Raw genomic sequence first — 26,114 nt, forward strand, 5'->3', positions numbered from 1 at the left:
CACACACATATGACTGCAGCTCTGGCAACTGAAGCCACAGTGCAGCTTATATTGTGACAGTCTTTTTGTTGTGCCTATTTGTGACTCAGCATCTCCAGTATACGGTGAGTGGCAACTTTTCTTTTCATAATAATTTTATACTTATTACTTTGATAACTATTAGAATTATTAGTAGAAGTAAATTAGTTAGAATATGAGGCTTCTGGTAACCCATAGTGAAATTGCTAGTGTAACATAAAAATGAAGTCAGACTTCAGCAGCGGCAGCACAAACATCAAGATCATAGCAATCACCTAAGCAAGTGCAGAACGAGTCAGTCATATAATTCTTGGTCCAAATGTGACAAAAAGCTCTTAAAAAAACAGACAATTATATAAGGTGACTTTATCCACCATGTATAGGGATTGATCGATGACAGAATACGGAACAAAAATGGTCTAATGAACTTATGTCCAGAAATGCTTGGTTTCCATGCAAGATACCATTTATTCAGTCATACTTTGTTACAGGGACTGCAGTCTAATGCATGCTTCACAGTGCAGCCACAGTTACAATATGCATGGTTTCTTCCTAGAGGGTGGTACCCTTCCTCATACATTATGCCCTAGTGCCCTCTTCTGGCATAGTAATTGGTAATGAGGTGTCCAATACACTTCTCTTGCTGACTCACCATGCAGTTAATGTGATGCACCCTTCTACACAATAATTCTGGGTTCAAATGAAAAGCTTGCCAAAATGGTGTTTACTTATAGAAAGGCAAATGGCAACAGACAGTGGGCAGGAAGGTTGTATCAGGAGACACATACCCCCGGCAACAACCACAGCATTCAATGTTTACAACAGTGTTTTGCCATTCATCTGAAACAGGGTTGTTTCCAGAAGCAGGAAATATGAAGTACCCAAAATGTTCGGACACCTGGCTTGCAGGAAAATGTGATTAACACTGTGGAAGGCAATCACCATGTCAGTATCAAGCAGTTAGCCCATCAGTTGAGGGTAAGCCAGATAACCGTGTGTAACATTTTCCATGACAATTGTTACTACCCTTACCACTTCAGCATGTGCAGGGTATACTAGTGACAGGCTTTTCACATTGGGAGCAGTTTTGACACTGGTTACTTCACCAGGCAACTACGATTCTGGGATCTGTATCATCCACCCCATTTGCAGATGAAGCCACCTTTACACAGAGTGGCATCTTCAACCTTCTTAACAGTCATCTGTGGGACACTATGCAGAACTCCCATGGTATAGTGACAGCGAACCTCAGCATTGGTGCAGCTGGAATGTGTGGGCCGGGATAAAGGTCGACCATATTTTGGGACCATTCTTGCTTCCATGTTGCCTAACAGGCTGGAACTATTGGTGTTTCTTGCAGGTGACTTTGGCTCTACTGCTGGAAGAAGTGCCATTGACAATTCGAAGGGTTATATGCTACATGATGGTGCTCCAGCCCCCTTCACCGTTAATGTTCAGATGCTTCTCAATCATGTCTTCCCTGGTAGACAGATCGGACAAGTGGGGTACAGTTGCATGGCATGCTGGTTCAACGGACCTCAACCTATGTGATTTCTGGCTATGGGGCCATCTCAAAAGTGTCATGTATGCGGAGCCCATTCCATATGTGGAGACACTGGAGCAGCGTATTCGTGCTGCCTTTGACAATGTTGGATGTAGCCTGGTGGATGTGAACATGTGACAGAATGTACCATGGCACGTATATGCGTGTGCTGAGGCACATGAAAATTATTTTCAACACATACTGTAACTGTGCCTGCAAGATAAACTGCATATCAGACTGCAGTCTCTGTAACACTGTATGATTAAATGAATGGTCTCTAGAATGGAAATCATCCATTTCCAGACATAAGTTCATTAGACCTTTATTGTTCCATATCCTATCAACGATCAATCTCTACATTTTATGCACAGTGGAAAAAAAATCACCCTGTATACAAAGAAACCCAGACACACGCTGCTACACAAAAGCCCATTCCTCACTACACACACACACCATAAGATCCAAAGAAACTGTGTCCTCTAACTTGCTACCTTGCTAAATATACACAATATCTAAAAAATCTAAGAGTGTCTGTGGACTGAACTCATAGGTTTGTTCTAACTTCTCAGACCTTCTTACTCATCATCATCATCATCATCATCATCGATGTCACTGTCACTGTCCATTGCCACTACTGAGTCTGCTCCTGTTCAGGGACCAATAAGCTCTACAAGACATCAATGATTAGCTCTTTCAAAATCTGTCCTTCCTCAGGACCGAGACTGCAACACCTTACATGGCAACCTATTCACTAGCATCCTAATAACATACAGTTGCCAGTAGATCTCGGTACATCTACACGACTAGTCTGCAGTTCACCTATAAGTGCTTGCTAGAGGGTTCATCAAACGATTTTCAGGCTATTTCCCTGCAGTTTCAGACTCGAATAGCATTTGGTGAAAAAGAAACAATAGGAAATCCAGGATGTAACAATACCAGAGAAGGAAAGTTGCTACTCACCATATACTGGAGATGCTGAGTCGCGATAGGCACAACAAAAAGATTCACACAATTATAGCTTTAGGCCATTAAGGCCTTTGTCAGCAGTACACACACACATAAACACAAACACACACACACACACACACACACACACACACACACACACACACACACACACACACACACACACAAAACTTGCACAAACATCTGCAGTCTGAGTGAGCTGAAACCACACTCAGCTCTCTGAGACTGCAGATGTGTGTGAAAGTGAAGTTTGCGCACACACGCACGCGTGTGTGTGTGTGTGTGTGTGTGTGTGTGTGTGTGTGTGTGTGTGTGTGTGTGTGTGTACTGCTGACAAAGGCCTTAATGGCAAAAAGTTATAACTGTGTGCGCGTGTGTGCACGTGTGTGTGTGTGTGTGTGTGTGTGTGTGTGTGTGTGTGTGTGTGTGTATACTGCTGACAAAGGCCTTAATGGCAAAAAGTTATAACTGTGTGCGCGTGCGTGCACATGTGTGTGTGTGTGTGTGTGTGTGTGGGGGGGGGGGGGGGGGGGGGTGTACTGCTGACAAAGGCCTTAATGGCAAACAGTTATAACTGTGTGAATCTTTTTGTTGCGCCTATCGTGACTCAGCATTTGGTGAAAATGGACACTTAAATCTGTGCAAGCGAACTCCTATTTCTCTTATTACAATGAGTATTTCTCCCTACGTAGGTTGGCATCAACACTATTTTCGCATTTGGAGGAGAAAGTAGGAAATTGAAATTTGAGGAGAAGATCTCGGCTCAATGAAAAACGCTTTTGTTTAATTACTGCCACCCCAATTTGCATATCACTCCCACATTATGGAATAGTACAAAATGGGCTCATCCTCTTTGAACTTTTTCGATGTCTTCTGTCAATCCTGTCTCTTAAGGATAGCATACTGCAGCAGTACTCCAGATGAGGATGGACAAGTATAGTGTACGCAGTCTCTTCAGTAGTTCTGTTGCATCTTTTAAGTGTTCTGCCAATAAAATGCAGCCTTCGGTTCACCTTCCCCACAACATTTTCTATGTGACTGCTGCAGCTTTAGTTGTTCGTAACTGTAATTTCCGGATCTTTAACTGTATTGACATACTTTAAATCAGTTTAATTTATCATGTCACTGAAATTTAAAGAATTCCTTTTAATACTCAAGTGAGCGACTTCACACTTTTTCTTATTTTGAGTTAACTGACACTTTTTGCACCATACAGCTATCTTGCCTTAATCATTCTTCAATTGCTTTCGATCATCTGATGACTTTAAAAGATGGTAAACGACAATATTATTTGCAAAAACAATCTAACAGGGCTGCTCACATTGCCTCCTAAATCATTTATATAGTTAAGGATCAGCAGGGAGCCTATAATACTTCCTTGGTGGATGCCAAATATTACTTCTGTTTTACTCGATGACCTTCCATCAATTACTATGAACTGTGACCTTTCTGACAGGAAATCGCAAATCTGGTTGCACAACTGAGACAATTTTTAACACGTTCGAAGTTTGATTAGAACCTGCTTCTGCAGAATGATGTCAAAAGACTGGAAATCAGAAATACTGCATCAATTTGAGATACCCTACATGGCACTCATTACTTTGTGCAGATAAAGAGCCAGTCGTGTTTCACAAAGAAAACTATTTTCTGAATTCATGCTGACTGTATCAATAGATTGTTTCCTTCAATATAATTAATAATATTTGAACACAGCGTACGTTCCAAAATCCTACATTTTTACGCCATGTACTATTTTCAGTTTGTGTTTTAACCTAGCCTTCATCTGTCCCTGTCAACAATGTGAGGAGTAGCCAGAAAGGACATGTGCTTCAGACTCCACTTTAAAATGTAGGTCCCAGTTGGATAACTAGGGTTAGCTAGGGACATGCAAGTCGCTGAAGTGGTGTTCAACTGAAAGATGACTTCCACCAGGTCATTGAGCCACATGAAATTTATTTATTTATTATGTTTTCGCATCTCACACTACCCTCAAAGGCCTGCCAGTTATTGGCAATAAGAATTTTACTTGTGCACAGTTTAGTTTAATTTTATTATTTTGATGTAGACTTCAATATTCAGTCTCATACAGAAAAATCTGTTCTGATATCATAATGTTATATTGTACACAAGCTAAAATCCAAATCTGAATGCAGGATTGTCAATGAATACGACACGTAGCACTGAAAACATGCTTATTACAAGACCAGCCTACGGCCAGAACAGAACTGAACTGACAGTGTTGCTGTTTACACAATGGTTGAATATATCAGAATTTGCAAACATAAGGAATTTTGAGAACCTTCCAGGAATAATAAATATTGAACAACAAATAATTCCTGCTGATCAGGTCCGAAGTGGTGAACCACAGCACGCCAGCTAGCGACGCTAACCACTACACCTCACTGCAGTGTTCACTGCACTGCTTCCTGTCCCAGAGAAACCATGACCCGCTGTATCAGAAGCTCTCTTTGGAGCAAAATATGGCTCCTGGGATCTAGATCTTGTCAACAATCCTCTGTACGGTAGTGCTTACAGATCCTCACATTCTCGTTGTGTCATCCTTTTCGCTACGACGAGCAATGAAGGTAGTGCCTCCCATTGTAGCTTTCCACTCGCTGAGCAGCCCCTTCAGTTTCAGTGACTGAGAAGCCTCCACATCGACCTGTGCCTCTGACCGTAATAAGGCTTCATACGAGGGACATGGGCAGCATCTCTGCACTTCATACATGATGTCTGAAAAGTGCTGATGGATATAACATAACATTATGAAAAGCATAGACTCTAGTCAGCATACAGAGGAGACACAGAGTCATAGACAGGCACAACGAAAAGACTGATATACATTTAAGCTTTCAGCCAAAAGGCCTTTGTCTAAAGTATAAATCACACACACATCCACACACGCACAACTCACATACATGTAACCACTGTCTCCAGTTGCTGCGGTGTTAAAATCCACACCAGGTCTTCCAAGCTTTATGTCACCAGCTAGTGTCTGGCATTACAGTGTTCTTTGTCTTTCTCCTGGACATCCAGAATCTGTTACGTGAGCCACCTGCTGTGCTTCTTCTGTCCTCGTGATCAGTCGTCCTGAGTATCATCTGGTTTCTTAAAAGGAAGTGTGTATCCATTAATCACAGAATGCAGACTTTCATGTTCGCGACTTGTGATATTGCTTACAGTTACGTTATGGGCATTAGGTCACGGTACATCGCATAATTCTCTGCCTAACATTTTATCTTCCAATGCTGGAGGCCTCATCAGAAGCCATAATAAATCAGGAAACAATTACAGACCCAAACAACCTCAAAAAGCTGAACTGTTTGTACATATCCACACAACGGTCAGTTCGTGATGTCATCAGACTCAGCAGTCTTCGGCAACAGTCTGACAACATTACAAACTGAAAATTGTGTGATATATACAAATATTCAGTTTACTGAGTTTGCTGGAGTCTGTAACTGCTTTCTGAGTCATTAAAGCTTCTGATGATGTATCCACCATTGGAAGATGAATTGTTACACAGATTAGAACTGTGTGCCAGACCGAGACTCGAATTCGAGACGTTTGTCTTTCGCAGGCAAGTGCTCTACCAACTGAGCTATCCAAGCACGACTCACGCTCCATCCTCACAGCTTCAATTCCGCCAGTACCTTGTCTCCTACCTTCCAAACTTCACAGAAGCTCTCCTGTGAACCTTGCAGAACTAGCACCCCTGAAAAAAGTATAGCACTTGCCTGCAAAAGGCAAAGGTCCAGAGTTCGAGTCTCGATCCAGCACACAGTTTTAATCTGCCAGGAAGTTTCATAACAGCGCACACTCAACTGTAGAGGGAAAATTTCATTCTAGAAAATTATGTGTTTTACCACAACCTAATTACCGTTGTTGTTGTTGTTGTTGTGGTCTTCAGTCCTGAGACTGGTTTGATGCAGCTCTCCATTCTACTCTATCCTGTGCAAGCTTCTTCATCTCCCAGTACCTACTACAAGCTACATCCTTCTGAATCTGCTTAGTGTATTCATCTCTTGGTCTCCCTCTACGATTTTTACCCTCCATGCTGCCCTCCAATGCTGAATTGGTGATCCCTTGATGCCTAATTACCGTAACATAACTATAAGCAATATCACAAGTCACGGACATGAAACCCTGCATTCTGTGATTAATGGATACACTACCTGTTAAGAAGCCAGATGATACTCAGTATGACTGATCACCAGGACGGAAGAAGCACAACCGGTTGCTCACTTACAGATTCTGGACGCCTATGAGAAAGAAAGAGTGCTGTAATGCCAGACACTAGCTGGTGACATACAGCCCGGAAGACCTGGTGTGGATTTTAACACCACAGCAACTGTAGATAGCGGTTATGTGTGTGCGAGTTGCGCTTATGTGAATGTGTGTGTGATTTATACTTTAGAAGAAGGCCTTTTGGCTGAAAGGTTAAATGTATATCAGTCTTTCCATTCCACCTGTCTGTGACTCAACATCTCCTCTGTATGGCGAGTAGCAGTCTATCATTTCATGATAATGTTTTGTATACGTGAGCACTTTTCAACATCATGTATGATATCTAGGATTATGCAACTTCATCCAGAAGACAAAAGTGCAGAGACGCTACCCGTGTCCCTCGGATGCCCATAATACAAATATCAGCAATATAGTGTATCCACTGTCATTTTTGCATCACAACAAGGGGGCAGAAAGAACGGTGTGAAGCCTGCAATGTCATGCTTCACTATGTCTTTTGCAAATGACACAACTGGCATAATGTATCTCAATCTCACTGTATTTCAAGAGCATATCTGCCAATAACTGTTTTCTAAAGCCATTCATCTGTAGATGATAGGCATTTGTTATCATATGAGTAATGTTGCAAAGCATATTTACCTCTGATACTAGTCTCAAATGGGGAAACTTTTCCATGATCAGAGATCATCATGTGGGCTGCTTCATGGTTCAAAATGACGTTTTCTAGAAGGAACTTCGTAATTTTCAGAGTTTTGACAGTCAGCACAACTCTGATTAGAGCAAATCTTGATGTAGTCAGTGCAGGCTACTATCCATCGAGTCCCGTGTGTCAAATTCATGAACCTTTCCTAGAGGTCGATTCCAATTCTGTCAAATGATGCTGCTGCAAGCAATATTGGTACCAGATACCTCGGAAGTTGCTGTGCCATATGCTTGCATTTCTGTCATTTCTTACAGTGGCTCACATAGTTCTCATAAATCAGTAGAGACCTGGTCAGTGATACCTGCATCTGATTCTGTCCAAGAGTCTTCAAGAAATTCCAGGTGACCACATGCTGTGGAGTATCATGGAAGCTGGGACCCATTTCTGCCCCACTGGATCATAGTTCCTCTTATACAATGTTCCATTTATTAATTGGAATTCTCCTTTGATTGGCTATTCCTCCTCCTTCAAGGCTTTTATAGTTTTCAGCAGAACCGGTGCTTCCTTCTGTTCACCACAGCAATAACTGAAATTTTATCCACACTACTGTCTTCCACCTAATGATTTCTTGAAAGGCAGATGGCATCCTTGTGTTCATCCCTGCTTTTGTGTACTGGTGCAACACTGTACTCCTGAAACCTAAAAGCCCATCATGTCATTCGATCTTCCTTCAATCTAGTCAGGCAGCAGAACTTCATACCTTCTAAGTCAATCACTACAGTAAACAGTTTGTTAAATTAATAAATAGGAAACTTGTTGATGGCCCAAATAACTGCAAAGCACTCTGTCTCTGTTGATGTGTAGTTAATCTCAGACTTTGAGAGTACTCTGGAAACATAAGCTATCACCTTTTCAGCACATCCTTGAATTTGCACTAGAACTGCACCTTTCCTAAAACCACTAGTGGTCATCTGAAGTTATGTCTTGGCATTCTCAACATAAACTGCTAGGACTAGAGATGATGATATTGTCTCTACAAGGACACAAAAGGATCTTTCTTGCACCTTGTTTCAGGACAATTTGGTATCTCCCTGTAAGCAGTTTTTGCAAGGGATATACGAGCACATTTTGATAAAACTACTTATATCAGGAATGTGCCAAAGAGTCTTTGACTGTTCTTATTCTCTCTGGATTTGGATCAACACCACTAAGTTCCCCAACATTTTTATTTCACCTGTGGCAAGGTGGAGGCTGAACACACTTAGTTATCAGGTAGCTTAGATGTTCTTTCAATGTCTTTGAAAAATGACAATGTCATTCACATAACAAAAACATGCTGTCCAGTTAAGGTTGTCCACCATGCATTTGAGCGTGGCTGGGGCATTACATAGTCCAAACAGCATAGCTTTGGCCAACAGAAATTACAAAGGCACTCTTTTCACAGTCAGCTTATCTTCAACAATTTGTCAGTAGCCTGTCTACATGTGAATTTTAGTTTGTTCCTTTCAAGCAGTGGATACACACCTTTTTTGTGATTATGTTCAGTCATCGGAAGTCAAGAAAGATATGCTGTCCTTGTTATTCACAAGGACCATAGGGAAGGACCAAGGATGCTCTGACGGTTCAGTGATATCACCTTGCAGCATTGGATTACCTGTCATACATGCTGTACGAGCGCTGGCTAATTGGTGAATGATTCCCAGTGTTGATATGGTGTTTTACCATGGGCCACTTTGGCCTGTCTTTTAAAAGCACCCAAAAGTTGAAGCAGAATGGCTGACTCTTGCTGATGTTGTTCCCCAGTCAGGCCAGATCCTACAGTTTGACAGTAGCTTCCTCCCTAGCACTGCACGGCATGGTGAGCATTGGCAGAGCCCAGTCTTTGGCAATAGCGCTAAGCTTGCCTTCCTGGACTGGTTTGGCTACCCCTATGCATGTACCTTTACGGATGAGGTGTTGTTGGTTGTGACATTAGTGACCCAAAGTTTTTCTTCACCACTTAAAATGATTAAGATTGTCACTGGCATGTAAATTTCTTTTGTGAGCCACAGTAGCTTTTGCAATTGACAAGAGCTTCACACTTCGAGCATCTCAAATGAGGAATGAAACTCATCTCATTGATGATGGCCAGATAACCAAGTCTCACCAGTAAACATTCCTGTTATGTGTACTTGTTGAAATATCTTTATCACACTGGAGTTCTGATTTTCTGCATTTATGATGGTGTGTGATGCCTGGAATAAGTCATCTGAGAATAACATTATGACTACATTCTGCTAAAATGATAAATTTGAAGGGCTGTCTCCTTTTATTGACAGTTATTCTTCCAATACGTCTTCCTGTCGGCTGGACGTATCTCCAATCTGCGACTTTGTCGCAATCGCCTTCATATTGTGGAACGAGTATTATTAGCCTATTACAATAAGCATCTAACATTACAGGAAAAGAAGTCTCTGCATTGACTATTATTCAGACAGGCTGTGTCCCAATGGAGACATTAATGAGGTTTTCTGACATCCTGGTGACTGTCTGCCACAAAGGATTTTCATTTGTGGTGGCCTCGTTTCCATAGACGGTCACCTTGCTTAGTTTTCCTGAATTTGGGACCCACATGGGCAGCTGGTACCTCTGTACAGCAACAGGAAACAGTTACGACTTGTCGAGCAGTGGCCTCGTAAAGGGTACGGCAATCAGCTCTGTGCTACTAATCTACTATTATTGTCTACAGCTGACTGGTGTAAATACAACCATTGTGATGATTAACATTAATAGCACAGTGCAAATAAATCATCAAAAACTCGTCTTCTTTCTCTGCAATAGCACAGTAAGTGTCCACAGCATCCTCAACGTCAACATGACGGTGTGTTATTATCCATCCTCTTCTTCAGGACATTACACGTGGCATAGGAATCGGTTGTATGTGCACTAGTAGGATACTCATTGGTCATCTGGTGGCTGCAGTACATGTCCAAGTTCGCTGAGTCCATTCTTGTAGTTCTGCTGGTGATGGAGATCAGTATTGAAGATCGGCAGATCTCTTCTTGAACATAATAATGTTGAAGGACTCTGATAACTCTCCCATGAATTTAATTTTCAATCTGGTGTTTGTTAAGAGTGTGTCTGACAATGTTCACTGTCTTCTTATCCATGGCCCTTCCATCCAGCTCTGACAGTCTACCTAAAGAACTGTATGCCTTCTTGAAATTGACAACAAAGGTATGCTATAGCCTCAGAGCTTCTCATTGCTTGGTTACCTCAAGAGTACCTTTAAACTGAGTATCTCTTCAGCACAGGACCTTCCCAGTATGAAGCCTGATCAGTATTCTCCTGTGCAGGGACTGTGACAGAATTTTGTATACAGTGGTCAGTAAAGATGCTGTTGTTGTTGTTGTTGTTGTTGTTGTTGTTGCTGCTGCTGCTGCTGCTGCTGCTGCTGTTGTTGTTGTTGTGAGTCTCTTGGACTCACTCTATGATTTTTACCCTCCACGCTGCCCTTCAATACTAAACTGGTGATCCCTTGATGCCTCAGAACATGTCCCACCAACCGATTCCTTCTTCTAGTCAAGTTGTTTCACAAATTCCTCTTCTCCCCAATCCTATTCAGCACCTCCTCATTAGTTATGTGATCTACCCATCTAATCTTCAGCATTCTTCTGTAGCACCACATTTCAAAAGCTTCTATTCTATATTTGGTCCAAACTATTTATCGTCCATGTTTCACTTCCATACAATGGCTACACTCCTGTCATTCAGAAACGACTTCCTGACACTTAAATCTATGCTCGATGTTAACAAATTTCCCTTCTTCAGAAATGCTTTCCTTGCCATTGCCAGTCTGCTTTTTATATCCTCTCTACTTTGACCATCATCAGTTATTTTGCTCCACAAATAGCAAAAGTCATTTACTACTTTAAGCGTCTCATTTCCTAATGTAATTCCTTCAGCATCACCTGATTTAATTCAACTAAATTCCATTATCGTCTTGCTTTTGTTGATGTTCAACTTATATCCTCCTTTCAAGACTCTGTCCATTCCATTCAGTTGCTCTTCCAGGTCCTTTGCTGTCTCTGACAGAATTACAATGTCATCTGCGAACCTCAATGTTTTTATTTCTTCTCCATGGATTTTAATTCCTACTCCAAATTGTTTCTTTTGTTTCCTTTACTGCTTGCTCGATATACAGATTGAATAACATTGGGGATAGGCTACAACCCTGTCTCACTCCCTTCCCAACTACTGCTTCCCTTTCATGCCCCTTGACTCTCATAACTGCCATCTGGTTTCTGTACAAATTGTAAATAGCCTTTTGCTCCCTCTATTTTACTCAGGCCACCTTCAGAATATGAAAGAGAGTATTCCAGTCAACATTGTCAAAAGCTTTCTCTAAGCCTACAAATGCTAGAAACATAGGTTTGCCCTTCCTTAATCTATTTTCTAAGATAAGTCGTAGGGTCAGTATTGCCTCACGTGTTCCAGTATTTCTACGGAATCCAAACTGATCTTCCCCAAGGTCGGCTTCTACTAGTTTTTCCATTCGTCTGTAGAGAATTTGTGTTTTGCAGCTGTGGCTTATTAAACTGATAGTTCGGTAATTTTCACATCTGTCAACACCCACTTTCTTTGGGATTGGAATTATTATATTCTTCTTGAAGTCTGACGGTATTTCACCTGTCTCATACATCTTGCTCACTAGATGGTAGAGTTCTGTCAAGACTGGCTTTCCCAAGGTTGTCAGTAGTTCTAATGGAATGTTGTCTACTCTGGGGCCTTGTTTCAACTTAGGTCTTTCAGTACTCTGTCAAACTCTTCATGCAGTATCATACCTCCCATTTCATGTTCATCTACATCCTCTTCCATTTCCATAATATTTTCCTCAAGAACATCACCCTTGTATAGACCCTCTATATACTCCTTCCATCTTTCTACTTTCCCTTCTTTGCTTAGAACTGGGTTTCCATCTGAGCTCTTGATATTCATGCAAGTGGTTCTCTTTTCTCCCAAGGTCTCTTTAATTTTCCTGTAGGCAGTATCTATCTTACCCCATCCTCTGTAAAGATATCAATCCCTAATTGTTAACATAGGTCTTATCTCTTTCTTATGTAGAGGGTGCATAACTGCGCAGTTCCGGTCTTCTGGCATCAACGCGATATGAAATAGAATGAACACGTCAGGTCTGTAGTAGGGAAGGCGAATGTTCGACTATGTTTTATAGGGAGAATTTTGGGAAAGTGTAGCAAATTCATAAATAAAACAGCACACTGAATTCTAGTGTGACCCATTCTTGAGTTATGTTCTAGTGTTTGGGCTCCCCACCAGGTTGGATTGAAGGAGGGCATTGAAGCAATTCAGACATGTATTGCTATATTCATTGGTGGTAGATTATATTGCCACACAAGTATAACATAGATACTTTGTGAACTCAAATGGGAATCCCAGGAGAGCAAGACACAAATTTAGAGAACCAGCGTTTGAGGCTAATTGCAGAATGATTCCAATGCAGCCAATATATATTTCGTGTATGGACCACGAAGATAAGCAATGAGAAATTAGGGCTCATACACAGGATTTAGGCAGTTGTTTTTCCCCTCTTTCTATTTGCAAGTGGAACATGAAAGGGAATGATTAGTATTGGTATGTGTACCCTCTGTAATGCAGGCTGTACGGTGGTTTGCGGAGTACGTATGTAGATGAAGATGTCAGAATCCGAAATGTATTCCATTAAAAGAAGGCACACCGAAATGTGTACGCCGCATGCACTAAATCAGGTGGGGCCTTCCACCAGCCAAACTGCCATGTTTCAAGGGGCTATGTCAAATTTGAGAGAGGTCAGTGAGACTTCGGTTCAGCTTTGTCTGGCAGGAGAAACATGACATAATATTCGGCCTCACAGTCCACAGTTACAGCCACTCTCCCACTGACATGGCCATCTGCCTCAACAGCTAGTGTAAAGAAATCTCTAATTCCTGCCACTCCTACAAGCCTCCTTGACTGATTTATCAGCTTTACTTGTATTCTGATGTGCCCCAGTACAATGCAAAATACCAGTTCCTTTCTAAGCTGTTGTAGCATTTTTTCAGCTGGGTGCATTTGTTGGAACAGTTGAAGAACACTACAAAAACTGGAGCAGATGACAAACTTTATTACTTGTATTATCTGATCTGCTCCACTGCATTCAGAATTCTGTAGAAATGTACATGGTATGTGCCAAAATTCCTGGTAGGTGGATTCTGAAAGCATGACCAGGTGAAGGGATTCTCCCTGTTTTAACTAATTTGTTGACACAATCTTAAAATTATACAGTATATCTTAAATACTACAAACCAAGGCTCTAAAAATCACAATTGAAGTGTTTTCCTTTCTAAACGAAAAAAAAAAAAAAAAAAAAAAAAAACTCTGGGACACTTAAGAAGCTAAGGAGGCTATTTACTTCTGTCTTGGCATAAAACATTAATATCTGCCACATCCAGTTCAAAATGATACCTCTTTCCATAAATTGCAGTTTAGATGGCATGTTAAGTGACTGCACTCACATGCAGCCTGTTGTTGGGCTGGATATGATATGCCTGTGGTTGAATTTCACCAAGAGGAGGTGAGCGGATGGGTGAGTGTCTGGGAAAAGTCATGCACCTGTCTCGTCTCTTTGGGGATGATCTATGAAGTGCAGAATTGGATGTAGGGGCAGTATTGAGTTGGACTGAGATATTGGATAGGCTGGGTAGGCATCAAAATACTACTTTGGAGGCTAAGGATACGATTTTGGGTAGGATATTCCTTATCTCAGGATTTAATAAAAAGTACTTGAAGATCTGGCAAAGAATAAGGCCAAGTTCCTAAAGTCCGGAGGCGTACAGTGTGATAAGGGGAGAACTGATTAGAGAGGGTTCGCCTTGCAGGAGTGTTGTCTGTGGGCTCTGTTTCTAAACTTGTAACCAAACTAGTTTTGTTCTTGTATTTTTGTATAACATACCTCGTAGCTCAGTTCCACACCTCTGCGTTTTGTGATTTCAAGTACTTCCTGAGCTATGTTTTCTTGTGTAGTTCCTCGTACGTCTATGTAGTGGCAGTCTGATGCAGCATAATGGCAAGAAATTGCTTTTCGAAAACCCTGGGAAAAAAAAGACTACACTTTACCAAAGTGTACTCGGACAAAATCTCAATAACAGTAAAACAATACTAGAAAATTGCAACGCCAGGGTCAAAAACTTGTGATGCTTTCATCCATGCATTCATTTATTCATTATTTTCCAAACATCATATCAAGGAGAAGTTCCTCCAGGGATGCCAAATGAATCAAAGGAAACACATTGCATAGAAACTTAACTCGTACACTGTATTAACAAGAAACTGCCACTGCATTTTTAATACTATTTAGCCTTATGCCACCATAAATTAAACATAGTAAATTAGAAAAAAGCCATTACCCTGCATTTGGCAGACAAAACATTTAAATTTTCGTAATTACTACAGTCTGAGTTAAATGAGTCAGACAATTACTCACAGACACCTGAGCTGATTTTCATTATGGTAACTTACTACTCCTAGCAGGCTGTAAGATAAAGTGGTCCAAGAAATTCTGATAGCAACAATACACTTATCTTTTGAATTACAACTCTGTAACTGTGAGTGTTAGTGAAGTCATATAATTAATGTACAAGCAGTATCCTATTTCACACATACACAGAAATGTACTGCAAGTCCCGTAATAACTATGAAACTTAAATGATTTAATAATGACTTTTGGCACTAAAGAACTACTCACTTGCAAAGAAAATTGACAAAACATAGTTCCCACTGGTGACAAAAAAACGTCATATCAGACACTGACAAGGCATGCCAATGTTCTGAAATGTTCAGTTCACTGAAAGTGTGTTCCCAATGCGTTTGTAGTGTATATATAGTTAGGAATACTCCAGACGGAATGAAGGAGATTGTAAATCAAATATCCACACTTTATTAACTGACACTGAGGCACCTAAAATGCCTGTGTATATGACAAGCCAAAAGCCATCTGAGTCAGAGCTTGCTGCTACAATATAACTGCAGTATGGCCTAAGGAATCTCCTCACTGGAACAACTGACTGCCACCAGGCAGCCACACACATGCACAACTGATCAGATTTTCTATCCAAATGCCACTGAAGTGCTTCTTAATAGACGCACATTTGCTGGAAAATGGGACTAATGTAGTGTGAGTATACCCTATTTACTCAAATCTAAGCTGCACTTTTTTTCAGATTTTTGCAATCCAAAAACCGCCAGCGGCATAGAATCGAGTGCAAAGTAAGTGGAATTTCTGAAAAATGTTGGTAGGTGCCGCCACAACTAACTTCTGCCATCGAATATATGTAGTGCTACACAGGCATGCTTTGCAGGCACAAAGATAAATACTGGTGCCAAAACCTCTGAGTCAGTAAATTAAAAAAAAGGTGGAAGATGAGCTTTTTTGTCCGCCCCGAGTTTTGACCACTGCATTTTCATACATTATCCAACGAAGTAAATACAAATTCCGTATTGTTAATCTTCAAATGTAGCTGCATTTCAACGTAGCAGTCAGAAATGAAGCACGGCAATTGACTAGATTTTTAAATCTAAGATGACTAATTTCTGTGCAGAAAGTAATGTACAAAAGAGGCGTCTGCAAAGATTTTCAAACGGCGAAAAATTTTAGCTAAACTCTCGTTCAGAACATCTATCATACGCAGTCTATTATTTGGTTCTTGTTGATCATTATCAAAGAAAGCAGTAGTGTAAGTAACAACAAATCGCAGTCTCTTGCCATTGTTGCGCTAATGAGACAATTCCTCTCTTTTTTTTTTTAATTGTAAGTGGCGGTAGCGCGCACAAAAGCAAGCCATGTCACGAGCGGTGACAGGTTGTAAACACACATTATCAGAATGCGACAAACAGTGCATGACAGTACAATAATGCATTTTCAACTTAGAGTGACGTAAACACTTATAACAAAGAGAACAGCACTTATCAGATCAAAGAAAAATAAGCAATCGATTCAAACCAGACGAAGCACTTGAAAAAGGAAGGGTACCCGTATAAATACAGACAGAGTGGCTGATGCATAGCAATGGCTACCTGGTAAAGCTTAACTGCAAAGCTTACGACTCGAACCAAACTACTGTAGCTGTATCGTCATTCATTCGACCTAAATTGTGTCTCATATTACAATGGACCAACTTTGTTTCGATTTGGAGGTGCGGCCTAAAATTTTTCTCTCCCTTGAATTTAGAGTCTCAAATTTCAGGTACAGCTTAGATTTGGGAAATTTTTTTTCCCTTGATTTCGAGTCTCATTTTTCAGGTGTGGCTTAGATTCGAGTAAATACAGTATATTACAACAACAAAAACAGTCAATTTTTGACAAAATAATTTAATTGCATAGATAAAATATCTATTCACCAAGTGGTGGTAGAACACTCAAATAACAGAAGGTTTTAACTAAGCAAGCTTCTTCGGGCAGAAGGATTGAAGGGGAAGGAAGAGGAGTGAAGGAAAAGGACTGGACAGGTCTAGGAAAAGCGGTAGATTTCGAGAAAGTCACCCAAAACTGCTGGTCATGGGAGGCTTACTGGACGGGATGAGACGAAAGTATATGTTAGGTACATTACAGGTTTATTCATAACAAATTCTAAAATAATTATAAAAATTGTTCACTAGTTATTGTCTGGGAGTGATTTGATACAAGTTCATAATCTTAACCATTTTATTTAAATTTTCAATACTACCTTACAGCACAGTGACATTCACTAGCTTAATGATTAATAACGTTAATGTTCATTGTAACTGTTACTGTATCACAGAAAAAGCTTTTTAATAGCTGCCCCTTCCTAGAAATGAAACAGCTGACTTCTTGCCTATCTCTGGAGGTTCTCACAGAGAGATTTAAAAGCACAAAATTTCAATGAATTAATCAATGAACAGACATATATTAGTTCATTTCAACGAATGAGCTACATTTTAAATATGAAATAGAATAATTTATTGTGTTCTTAAAAATCTACATATCCATAGCAACTTTTGGCTACAATTTGAAATAAGTAACTTTGTGTATCACGTAGTGGAATCAAAGTCATGTTCACAAATAGAAAGCAGAAATATTCAGGTAGGTACTTCAAGTGCTTTACTAACCTGTGTAACATTAATACCAGATCCGTGAATCAACAATGGATGGAAAAATACCGTATCACCTTTTTCCATCTCAACAAAAATCTTCGGGTGGTTATCGTACCCCTTGATTCCATGAAAAGCTTTGTTGACACCATTCTGAAAGGAGAAATGCAATATAACTTTTTTTAAATCATTAATTTACAGCATGTACTAAATCTCCATTTTCGAATTTCAAACTGGAAAGTAAAAAGGATGAAATGAAGAACATCTTTAAGTGAGCGAAATCTAACTTCACTGCAACATGATCACTGTAGAATAAAAATATTTCAGTGACAGTATGGGATCTTTGTTACTTGACTAGCTTAGCACCTGCTGCTTCACTTGCTTAAACTGTATGGCCTGCAGAAGTTTTTTTATTATTTAATTGAATTTTTATGTTATCCACAAACTGCAACACCTTTGAAGCTTTTCACGCTAATTAAGACCATACAAGCATTGTCTTTCCTAAAAGTAGAAGGAGTCCAAAGTTTTTGTTAATTATTGCTTTTCTGTTCTTGTGGAGATATTTCCATACAGCAACTTTCATCCCCTAACAAATATTTGTTTGTATGTGACTGAGAAGTGAAACACCAATTTCCTTAAGTTTAGCTTCAAAATTATTTTAATGTACTGAAATATTTTCTTAAAAATTTGTATCCCCTATTGCATACCCATAGGGGCTGAATTTTCAGAAACACCGAAACATGTATTTTTTTTTAAATTATTACTGAGAAGTCAAATACCAGTTGTCATAGTTATAGCTCCAAAATTCCTTTAATAGTGACATACTTTCAAATGTCTCTCATGCCCTATTTCACAATTTCGGACAATCCCTTCTTAAATGATGCATCCAGTATAAGGTACAAATCCTCCCCAAACTTCAAGTTTCTATGCTTAAACAATTTGAGCTGAGTGGCTATGAGTCTGTGAATCATTCTGACTATTTCACCCCCTTCGGAATTGATTTTCCAAAATCAGTGAAACACATATTTTTTCATCTCAAACCAAGAACCTATTTTCAAAGATTTAGCTTTGAAAATGGTTTTGCAATTAAATATTTTCATAAAATGTTCCACCCCCTATTTCATCCACTTATGGGCTGAATTTTCAATAACTGTGACGTATAAGTTCTATTTCTAACAGAGAACCAAAAAAATTTTCATAGATTTAGCTTCAAAAATGTTTGTACAATGAAATATTTCTATAAAAACTTTCATCCTCCATTTCACTCCCATAGGGGTTGAATTTCCAAAAATAGTGAAACACATATTTCGAATATAATAGAGGGAAACATTCCACTTGGGAAAAATATATCTAAAAACAAAGATGATGTGACTTACCAAACGAAAGTGCTGGCAGGTTGATAGATACACAAACAAATACAAACATACACACAAAATTCAAGCTTTCGCAACCAATGGTTGATTCATCAGGAAAGAGGGAAGGAGAGGGAAAGACGAAAGGATGTGGGTTTTAAGGGAGAGGGTAAGGAGTCATTCCAATCCCGGGAGCGGAAAGACTTACCTTAGGGGGAAAAAAAGGACAGGTATACACTCGCGCGCACACACACACACACATATCCATCTGCACATACAGTCACAAGCAGACATTTGTAAACGCAAAGAGTTTGGGCAAAGATGTCAGTCGAGGCGCAAGTACAGATGCAAAGATGTTGTTGAAAGACACGTGAGGTATGAGTGGTGGCAACTTGAAATTAGCGGAGGTTGAGGCCTGGCGGATAATGAGAAGAGAGGATATACTGAAGGGCAAGTTCCCATCTCCGGAGTTCTGACAGGTTGGTGTTAGTGGGAAGTATCCAGATAACCCGGACGGTGTAACACTGTGCCAAGATGTGCTGGCTGTGCACCAAGGCATGTTTAGCCACAGGATGATCCTCATTACCAACAAACACTGTCTGCCTGTGGATACATGTGTGTGTGCGCGTGAGTGTATACCTGTCCTTTTTTCCCCTTAAGGTAAGTCTTTCCGCTCCCGGGATTGGAATGACTCCTTACCCTCTCCCTTAAAACCTACATCCTTTCGTCTTTCCCTCTCCTTCCCTCTTTCCTGAAGAAGCAACTGTTGGTTGCGAAAGCTTGAATTTTGTGTGTACGTTTGTATTTGTTTTGTGTATCTATCAACCTGCCAGCGCTTTCGTTTGGTAAGTCACATCATCTTTATTTTTTAAACACATATTTCTTTGTTTTTAACTAAGAAGTCAAATTTAAATGTTCATAGATTTAGCTTTAAAAATGCTTTCATAATACAATATTTTCATAAAAAATCTCGTAGCCTATTTTATCTCCTTGGGTTCAATTTCCAAAAACATTCGAACAATTTATTTTTTTATTTGTAACTGAGAAGTCAAATATAGCTTAAAAATACTTTACTAGTTATTTAATGATGATAGTTTCAAAAAACATTTTCACCCACTATTTCACCCCATACGGTTAAATATCCAAAACTGCTGAAAGACATATTTCTTTATTTCTGACCAAGAAACCAAACACGAATTTTCGTAGATCTATCTTCCAAGTTGCCCTAATAGTGACTTTTCAAGAAAGCACTTCATCCCCTATTTCACCGCCTTAGGGTTGGATTTACAAAAAATTGCTTCCTAAACGATGTCTACAGTGTAAAATCCACATTTTCTCCAAATTTCAAGGCTCTACCCTTAGTGATTTGGGCTGGGCAATGTTGAATCAGTCAGTCAGGACACTGCCTTATATGTATTGAGATAATGAAAGCTTTATCAGTCACCGGTCATGACTGGATGATTGGATCAAGACTGCAGTATTAAACAACATTTAAAATATAGAAATAAAAATGGAATAAATATAAAAATAGAAATTAGTATTATAAACAATTAACATTCAAATCTAATATAGTCAAATGGACAACCAACTTCTTTTTGGTGGAAAGTGTCATCACATTAGTTGACACTAACTGAGTACAGAGTGCTACAGAAGACAAAAGGACAAAACTCTGTTGAAGTCAATGAGTGCTCCAACCAGTACACTACGAGTTAATGAACCCAGCTGTCTACGTTTCCCTTTGTACACATAGCTGATTACCCAGAGCTGCTCAGTTATTTATTCATCCCAAACTTATGGTGGACAGGAAAAGGGATGAAATCTGCCTGTAAAGTAACAAGAAACTTAATGTACAAACATAAATAATTTAGGAGTGACGGTAATAAATCACCAAACAACAGAGGTGTTTTGTCAACAGCACACAAACGAGATCGGAAACTTTTCAGACAAATCTTTTCTCAAGGTAGAGTACAGGTACACACAAATCTGTAGAGCTACACAGTGCCAACCGCCTACATGATGCTGTGACTGCAGTTCTGTAGCTCGAGTGGGATAGAGACTGTGTCAGGTAGAGTGGCCTAAGGGGAGGAGGTGGTGGGATGTGGGAGGGAAGGCTGATTGAGGAGGGGGGAGGGGGTTAAGGCTGATAGCTCAGGGCGAGGCAGCAGGTGCAGGGAGGAGGGGGGGGGGGGGGGGGGCGGAAAGCATCACGGGCAGCGACACTTAATGATGGTGACGTGGGGACTGGGTTGGGTGGGGTGACTGAACAGAGGCTGCAGGTGCAGGGCGGGGCACAGTGGAGTGGCGAGTTTTTAGCATTAACTCCTAAATTATATACCTTCTACCAGGACTTTCCATTCATGTATTAATTTATTTTAATGTTTTTAGGAAGAATAAATACAGCATACAAATCAAAGTAAAATCTTCTACAAACTCACTGTAACATAAGTTTCACTCTTCAGAAACAAGGGAATAGTTGGAACTGCCCTAGGGAAGTGTGACAGGCCCGCTCTTGTTCTCTACACACATGAATGATCTGACAGATAGGGTGAGCAACAATCTGTGACTGGTTGTTGTTGATGCTACAGTGCATGGGAAAGTATCGACATTACGTGATGGTAGAAGGCTAAGGCACGATTACGACACACTTTCTATTTGCTGTGATGAATGGCAGCTTAGTCTACATGTAGAAAAATTTAAGTTAATGCAGATGAGTAGGAAAAACAATCCCGACACGTTCAACAACTATATTAGTGGTACACTGCTTGATAAAGCTGTGTGATTAAATATCTAGATGTAATATTACAAAGCAAAATGAAATAGAATGAACACACAAGAATGGTAGTAGGGAAGGCAAATGGTAGACTTTTGTTTACTGGGAGAATTTTAGGAAAGTGTAGCGCATCTATAAAGGAGATCACGTATAGAACACTAGTGTGACCCAACCTTGAGTACTGCTCACGTGGTTTGGATCCTCAATAGGTCGGGTTACAGAAACAGTTCAAAGTCGTGCTGCCGGATTTGTTACCAGTAGGCGCTGTCAACATGCGAGTGTTGTGGAGGTGCTTTGTGAACTCAAATGGGAATCCGTGGAAGGAAGGCAATTTTTTTCAAGTGAAGCACTATTGACAATATAAAGAATCAACATTTACAGAGGACTGCAAACGATTCTGTTGCCACCAATAAACATTTTGCATAAAGACTGATAACATACAGCGACCGCCTCAAGGAACATTTTCTTTATTTTCAGAATAACTCTCTTTCTCCATCCTTCTAACAACATAAAGATAAAATCATTGATAAGTTGTTAATTAATGTAGTCCACACTGAAACATTTTGAAACCCACCATTTATTTAAGCAAAGCTGTTACAAGAACGAGAGTTCACTCTCTTTAGAACCCCTTCGTCTGACAACCAGCTGAAGTGTACTTACGGGTTACAGTGGCGCTTCCACTGCATGCTGCTGTTAGCAATTTGTTATCATAATCTGTAGCCAGTAAGGTGATAGTAAAAGGTTGTTGTTGCTGTACTTGGTGGTTTTCAGTCCAGAGACTGGTTTGATGCAGCCCTCCATGCTACCCTTTCCTGCGCAAGCTGCTTCATCTCCAAGTAACTACACAACCTACATCCCTCTGAATCTGCTTAGTGTATTCATTTCTTGGTCTCCCTCTATGGTTTTTACCCTCCAAGCTGCCCTCCAATATTAAATTGGTGATCCCTTGAGGCCTCAGAACATGTCCTATCAACTGATACCTTCTTCTAGTCAAGTTGTTTCACAAATTCCTCTTCTCCCCAATTCTATTCAGTATCTCCTCATTAGTTACATTATCTACCCACCTAATCTTCAGCATTCTTCGTAGCACCACATTTCAAAAGCTTCTATTCTCTTCTTGTCAAAACTTATCATCCATGTTTCACTTCCATACATGGAATCTAATTCCCTTAGCATCACCTGATTTAATTTGACTACATTCGATTATCCTAATTTTGTTGTTGTTGATGTTCATCTCATATCCTTCTTTCAAGACACTGTCCATTCTGTTCAACTGCTCTTCCAGGTCCTTTGCTATCTCTGACAGAATTACAATGTCATCGGCAAACCACAAAGTTTTTATTTCTTCTCCATGGATTTTAATTCCTACTCCGAATTTTTCTTTTGTTTTCTTTGCTGCTTGCTCAATATACAGACTGAATAACATCGGTGATAGGCTACAACCCTGTCTCTCTCCCTTCCCAACAACTGCCCCTTGACTCTTATAACTGCCATCTGGTTTCTGTACAAATTGCCTTTCGCTTCTTGTGTTTGACCCCTGCCACCTTCAGAATTGAAGGAGAGTATTCCACTCAACACTGTCAAAAGCCTTCTCTAAGTCTACAAATGCTAGAAACGTAGGTTTGCCTTTCCGTAATCTATCTTCTAACATGAATCATAGGGTCAGTATTGCCTCATGTGTTCCAACATTTCTACAGAATCCAAACTGATCCTTCCTGAGGTCAGCTTCTACCAGTATTTCCATTCGTCTGTGAAGAATTCAAATTAGTACTTTGCAGTCATGACTTATTAAACTGATAGTTCGGTAATGTCACACCTGTCAACACTTGCTTTCTTTGGAATTGGAATTTTACACTCTTCTTCAAATCTGAGGGTATTGCGCCTGTCTCTTACCATCTTGCTCACAAGATGGTAGAGTTTTGTCATGGCTGGCTCTCCCAAGAATATCAGTAGCTCTAATGGAATGTTGTCTATTCCCAGAGCCTTTTTTTGAATTAGGTCTTTCAGTGCTCTGTCAAATTCTTCATGCTCTATGACCTCTCCCATTGCACCTTCAAGGTAACCAATGAGAATTGTTCAATCTTATAATCTTGATTGTCACAAATATTTGGCTGTTTCTTCCAAAAAGTCATGACTTCTGGGGTTGTGGTTATGTTGTTGAACTGTCTTGGGATCTAATATCACAGCATAAATTAATGCAAGTGAAACAAGCAGCTATGGAATTTATAATCTTTTCTGTCACAAATATATGACTGTTTTTTTCTAAATGTCATAATTTCTGAGGTTGTAGTTACGTTTGACATCTATTAGCCCAGCTTAATTTGCTGCAAATTAAACAAACCACAAGCTAACTTCATTTACAAACTATAGGACAAACAAGCTATGCAACTGCCAACCCACATCCAAAACATGATTTGTCATGTTTACTTTCCATCATTCGTCACACAAACTGTTACCAGTAGCGGTACGCAACAGAAAAGCAGTGGTACGCTGTAAGTTCACTTTTACCTCACATGCACAATGGGATGAGAAATTACATCTGCCTTTGCAGTTTTTCAAACAATGGAAAATCCAGAATGGAATATAACAATATAATGAAAAGGATACTTGCCACTCGCCGCAGATGCTGAGTTGCAGAAAGGCACAACAAAAAGACTGTCGGAAAGTTAGCTTTTGGTCAACAAGGCCTTTGTCAAAAACACACACACACACACACACACACACACACACACACACACACACACACACACAGAGAGAGAGAGAGAGAGAGAGAGAGAGAGAGAGAGAGAGAGAGAGAGAGAGAGAGAGAGAGAGTGTGTGTGTGTGTGTGTGTGTGTGTGTGTCAGCTGGAGCCAGATTTTGTTATTGTTGTTCGCATTTTTCATTTATTTGAAGACAACTGAGAATGTGATGACAGCATAGAGAAACTAAGTGAGTGCCTACAATATATAAGAATGAAAATAATCAACCTTTGACAATATAAAGTAATTTCATAGATAAAAAAATCTACTCACCAAGCAGCAGCAGGAGAAAACACATACACAAAAGGTTTAACTTTTGAAAGCTTTTGGAACCAGTGGCTCCTTCTTATGGCAGAAGAGAGATGAAGGAAAAGGACTGGACAGGTTTAGGAAAAGGGGTACAGTTTGGAGAAGTCACCCAGAACCCCAGGTCAGGGGAGACTTCCTGTCCAGTAATGACACAACTGAATTAATACAGGCAAAGAAATCATCCCTATCATTTCCAGAAATGTCACCCTCCCTACATTTGTCTCAAAGGATATAGTGGAAAAACAGAAAATCATAGTGGGAGTCTAAAGGTTTCATCACTGTGGCACCTGACTCTATTCTTTCTTCCCCCTACACTTTTATTTCATTATACCTGAAGTTGTTGAAACTAGTTTTCAAGCTGTAGGAGTTATTGGTAAAAAGTCAGACTTTTACAAGCAGGCTGGTTAAAAACTTATCATCCTAATTTTTTGTGAGTATTGATAACGTAAACAGCTGTGTGTGCACTTGTACTTTGCAACAGCGAAAAATTTCAGATCACAGGAATGCCTACTGGCAATTCTGAATAATGTAGTGTACCCTACTAGAAATGCTATGGGAAGATAAGTAGTTGCAAAACTTAGTCAGTTCTGCTAGTTTGACACTCGCACGAATATTTATACAGTTACACTAATTTCAGGCCAAATGTTACATACTGATACTGCAGTTTCCTTGTCACGCGATACTTCATTGACCTAATAGCAGTGATCTTGTGTGGTTATAAAAAAACTCCTTTTAAAATAATGAAGTTTGTACTGCACCATGACCACAACCAGTATTTTTATTAGTGAAGTACTTAGTCAATTGGGGTACCTGTTATCACTTATCTCTATTTTTTGAACAACAAACTGGACACAAAATAAATTACACATCACAACAGACATTTAACATTTTACATCTCAGTCACTAAATGCTTGGAAAAGTGAAAATGTATACTAACTATGCCCTATTAGAGTAAAATTTCAGTGATAATGCTGGTGCAAAGTTACACTATCATTCAGGGTAACTTTATATTGGTCTTAAAAAACAAAGAAGTTTTCCTATATCTAATGCTCTTGGTAAATTTAGATCATGCCAGAAGGACTTCAGATGTTAATAAGAAGTTAAAACAAACGGTGTTAATACAGTACTGCAGGTTTACTTTGAAATATCAGGATATTAGTATCGACCTGGCACTGTTCCAGTTAAATCACTGTTGCCAGATGCTCCCTTCATAGACAATATAATTAAAGGATAATCACAAGCCTAAGAAATTGTAGGAAGTGAACTGAAATATTAACTAGAAATCAGAGAGGTAATAAGACTACTACTTTTAGTTTAAAATAATGCAAATAGGTGGGCAGCACCCATTTGAAACAAAAGTGGTCTTTGGTACAAAGATACCCAGGCGAGTAAAAAGTTGCCCT

General features: G+C 39.8%; 1 protein-coding gene across 2 annotated transcripts in view; it reads right to left on the minus strand.

Annotated features, from left to right (window-relative positions):
* The window catches only part of LOC126281821 (phytanoyl-CoA dioxygenase, peroxisomal-like), a 125,250-nt gene that overhangs the window by 12,898 nt on the left and 86,238 nt on the right, over positions 1 to 26,114 (minus strand). For both annotated transcript variants that reach the window (XM_049981063.1, XM_049981053.1), the window contains exons 7-8: positions 17,558 to 17,692; positions 14,386 to 14,523 (exon numbers count right to left, since the gene is read on the minus strand). In XM_049981063.1, the coding sequence (XP_049837020.1) occupies positions 14,386 to 14,523; positions 17,558 to 17,692 (273 nt within the window). The remainder of the gene's footprint in view (positions 1 to 14,385; positions 14,524 to 17,557; positions 17,693 to 26,114) is intronic.

Source organism: Schistocerca gregaria, chromosome 1, assembly GCF_023897955.1.
Source record: "Schistocerca gregaria isolate iqSchGreg1 chromosome 1, iqSchGreg1.2, whole genome shotgun sequence".
NCBI lineage: Eukaryota > Metazoa > Arthropoda > Insecta > Orthoptera > Acrididae > Schistocerca > Schistocerca gregaria.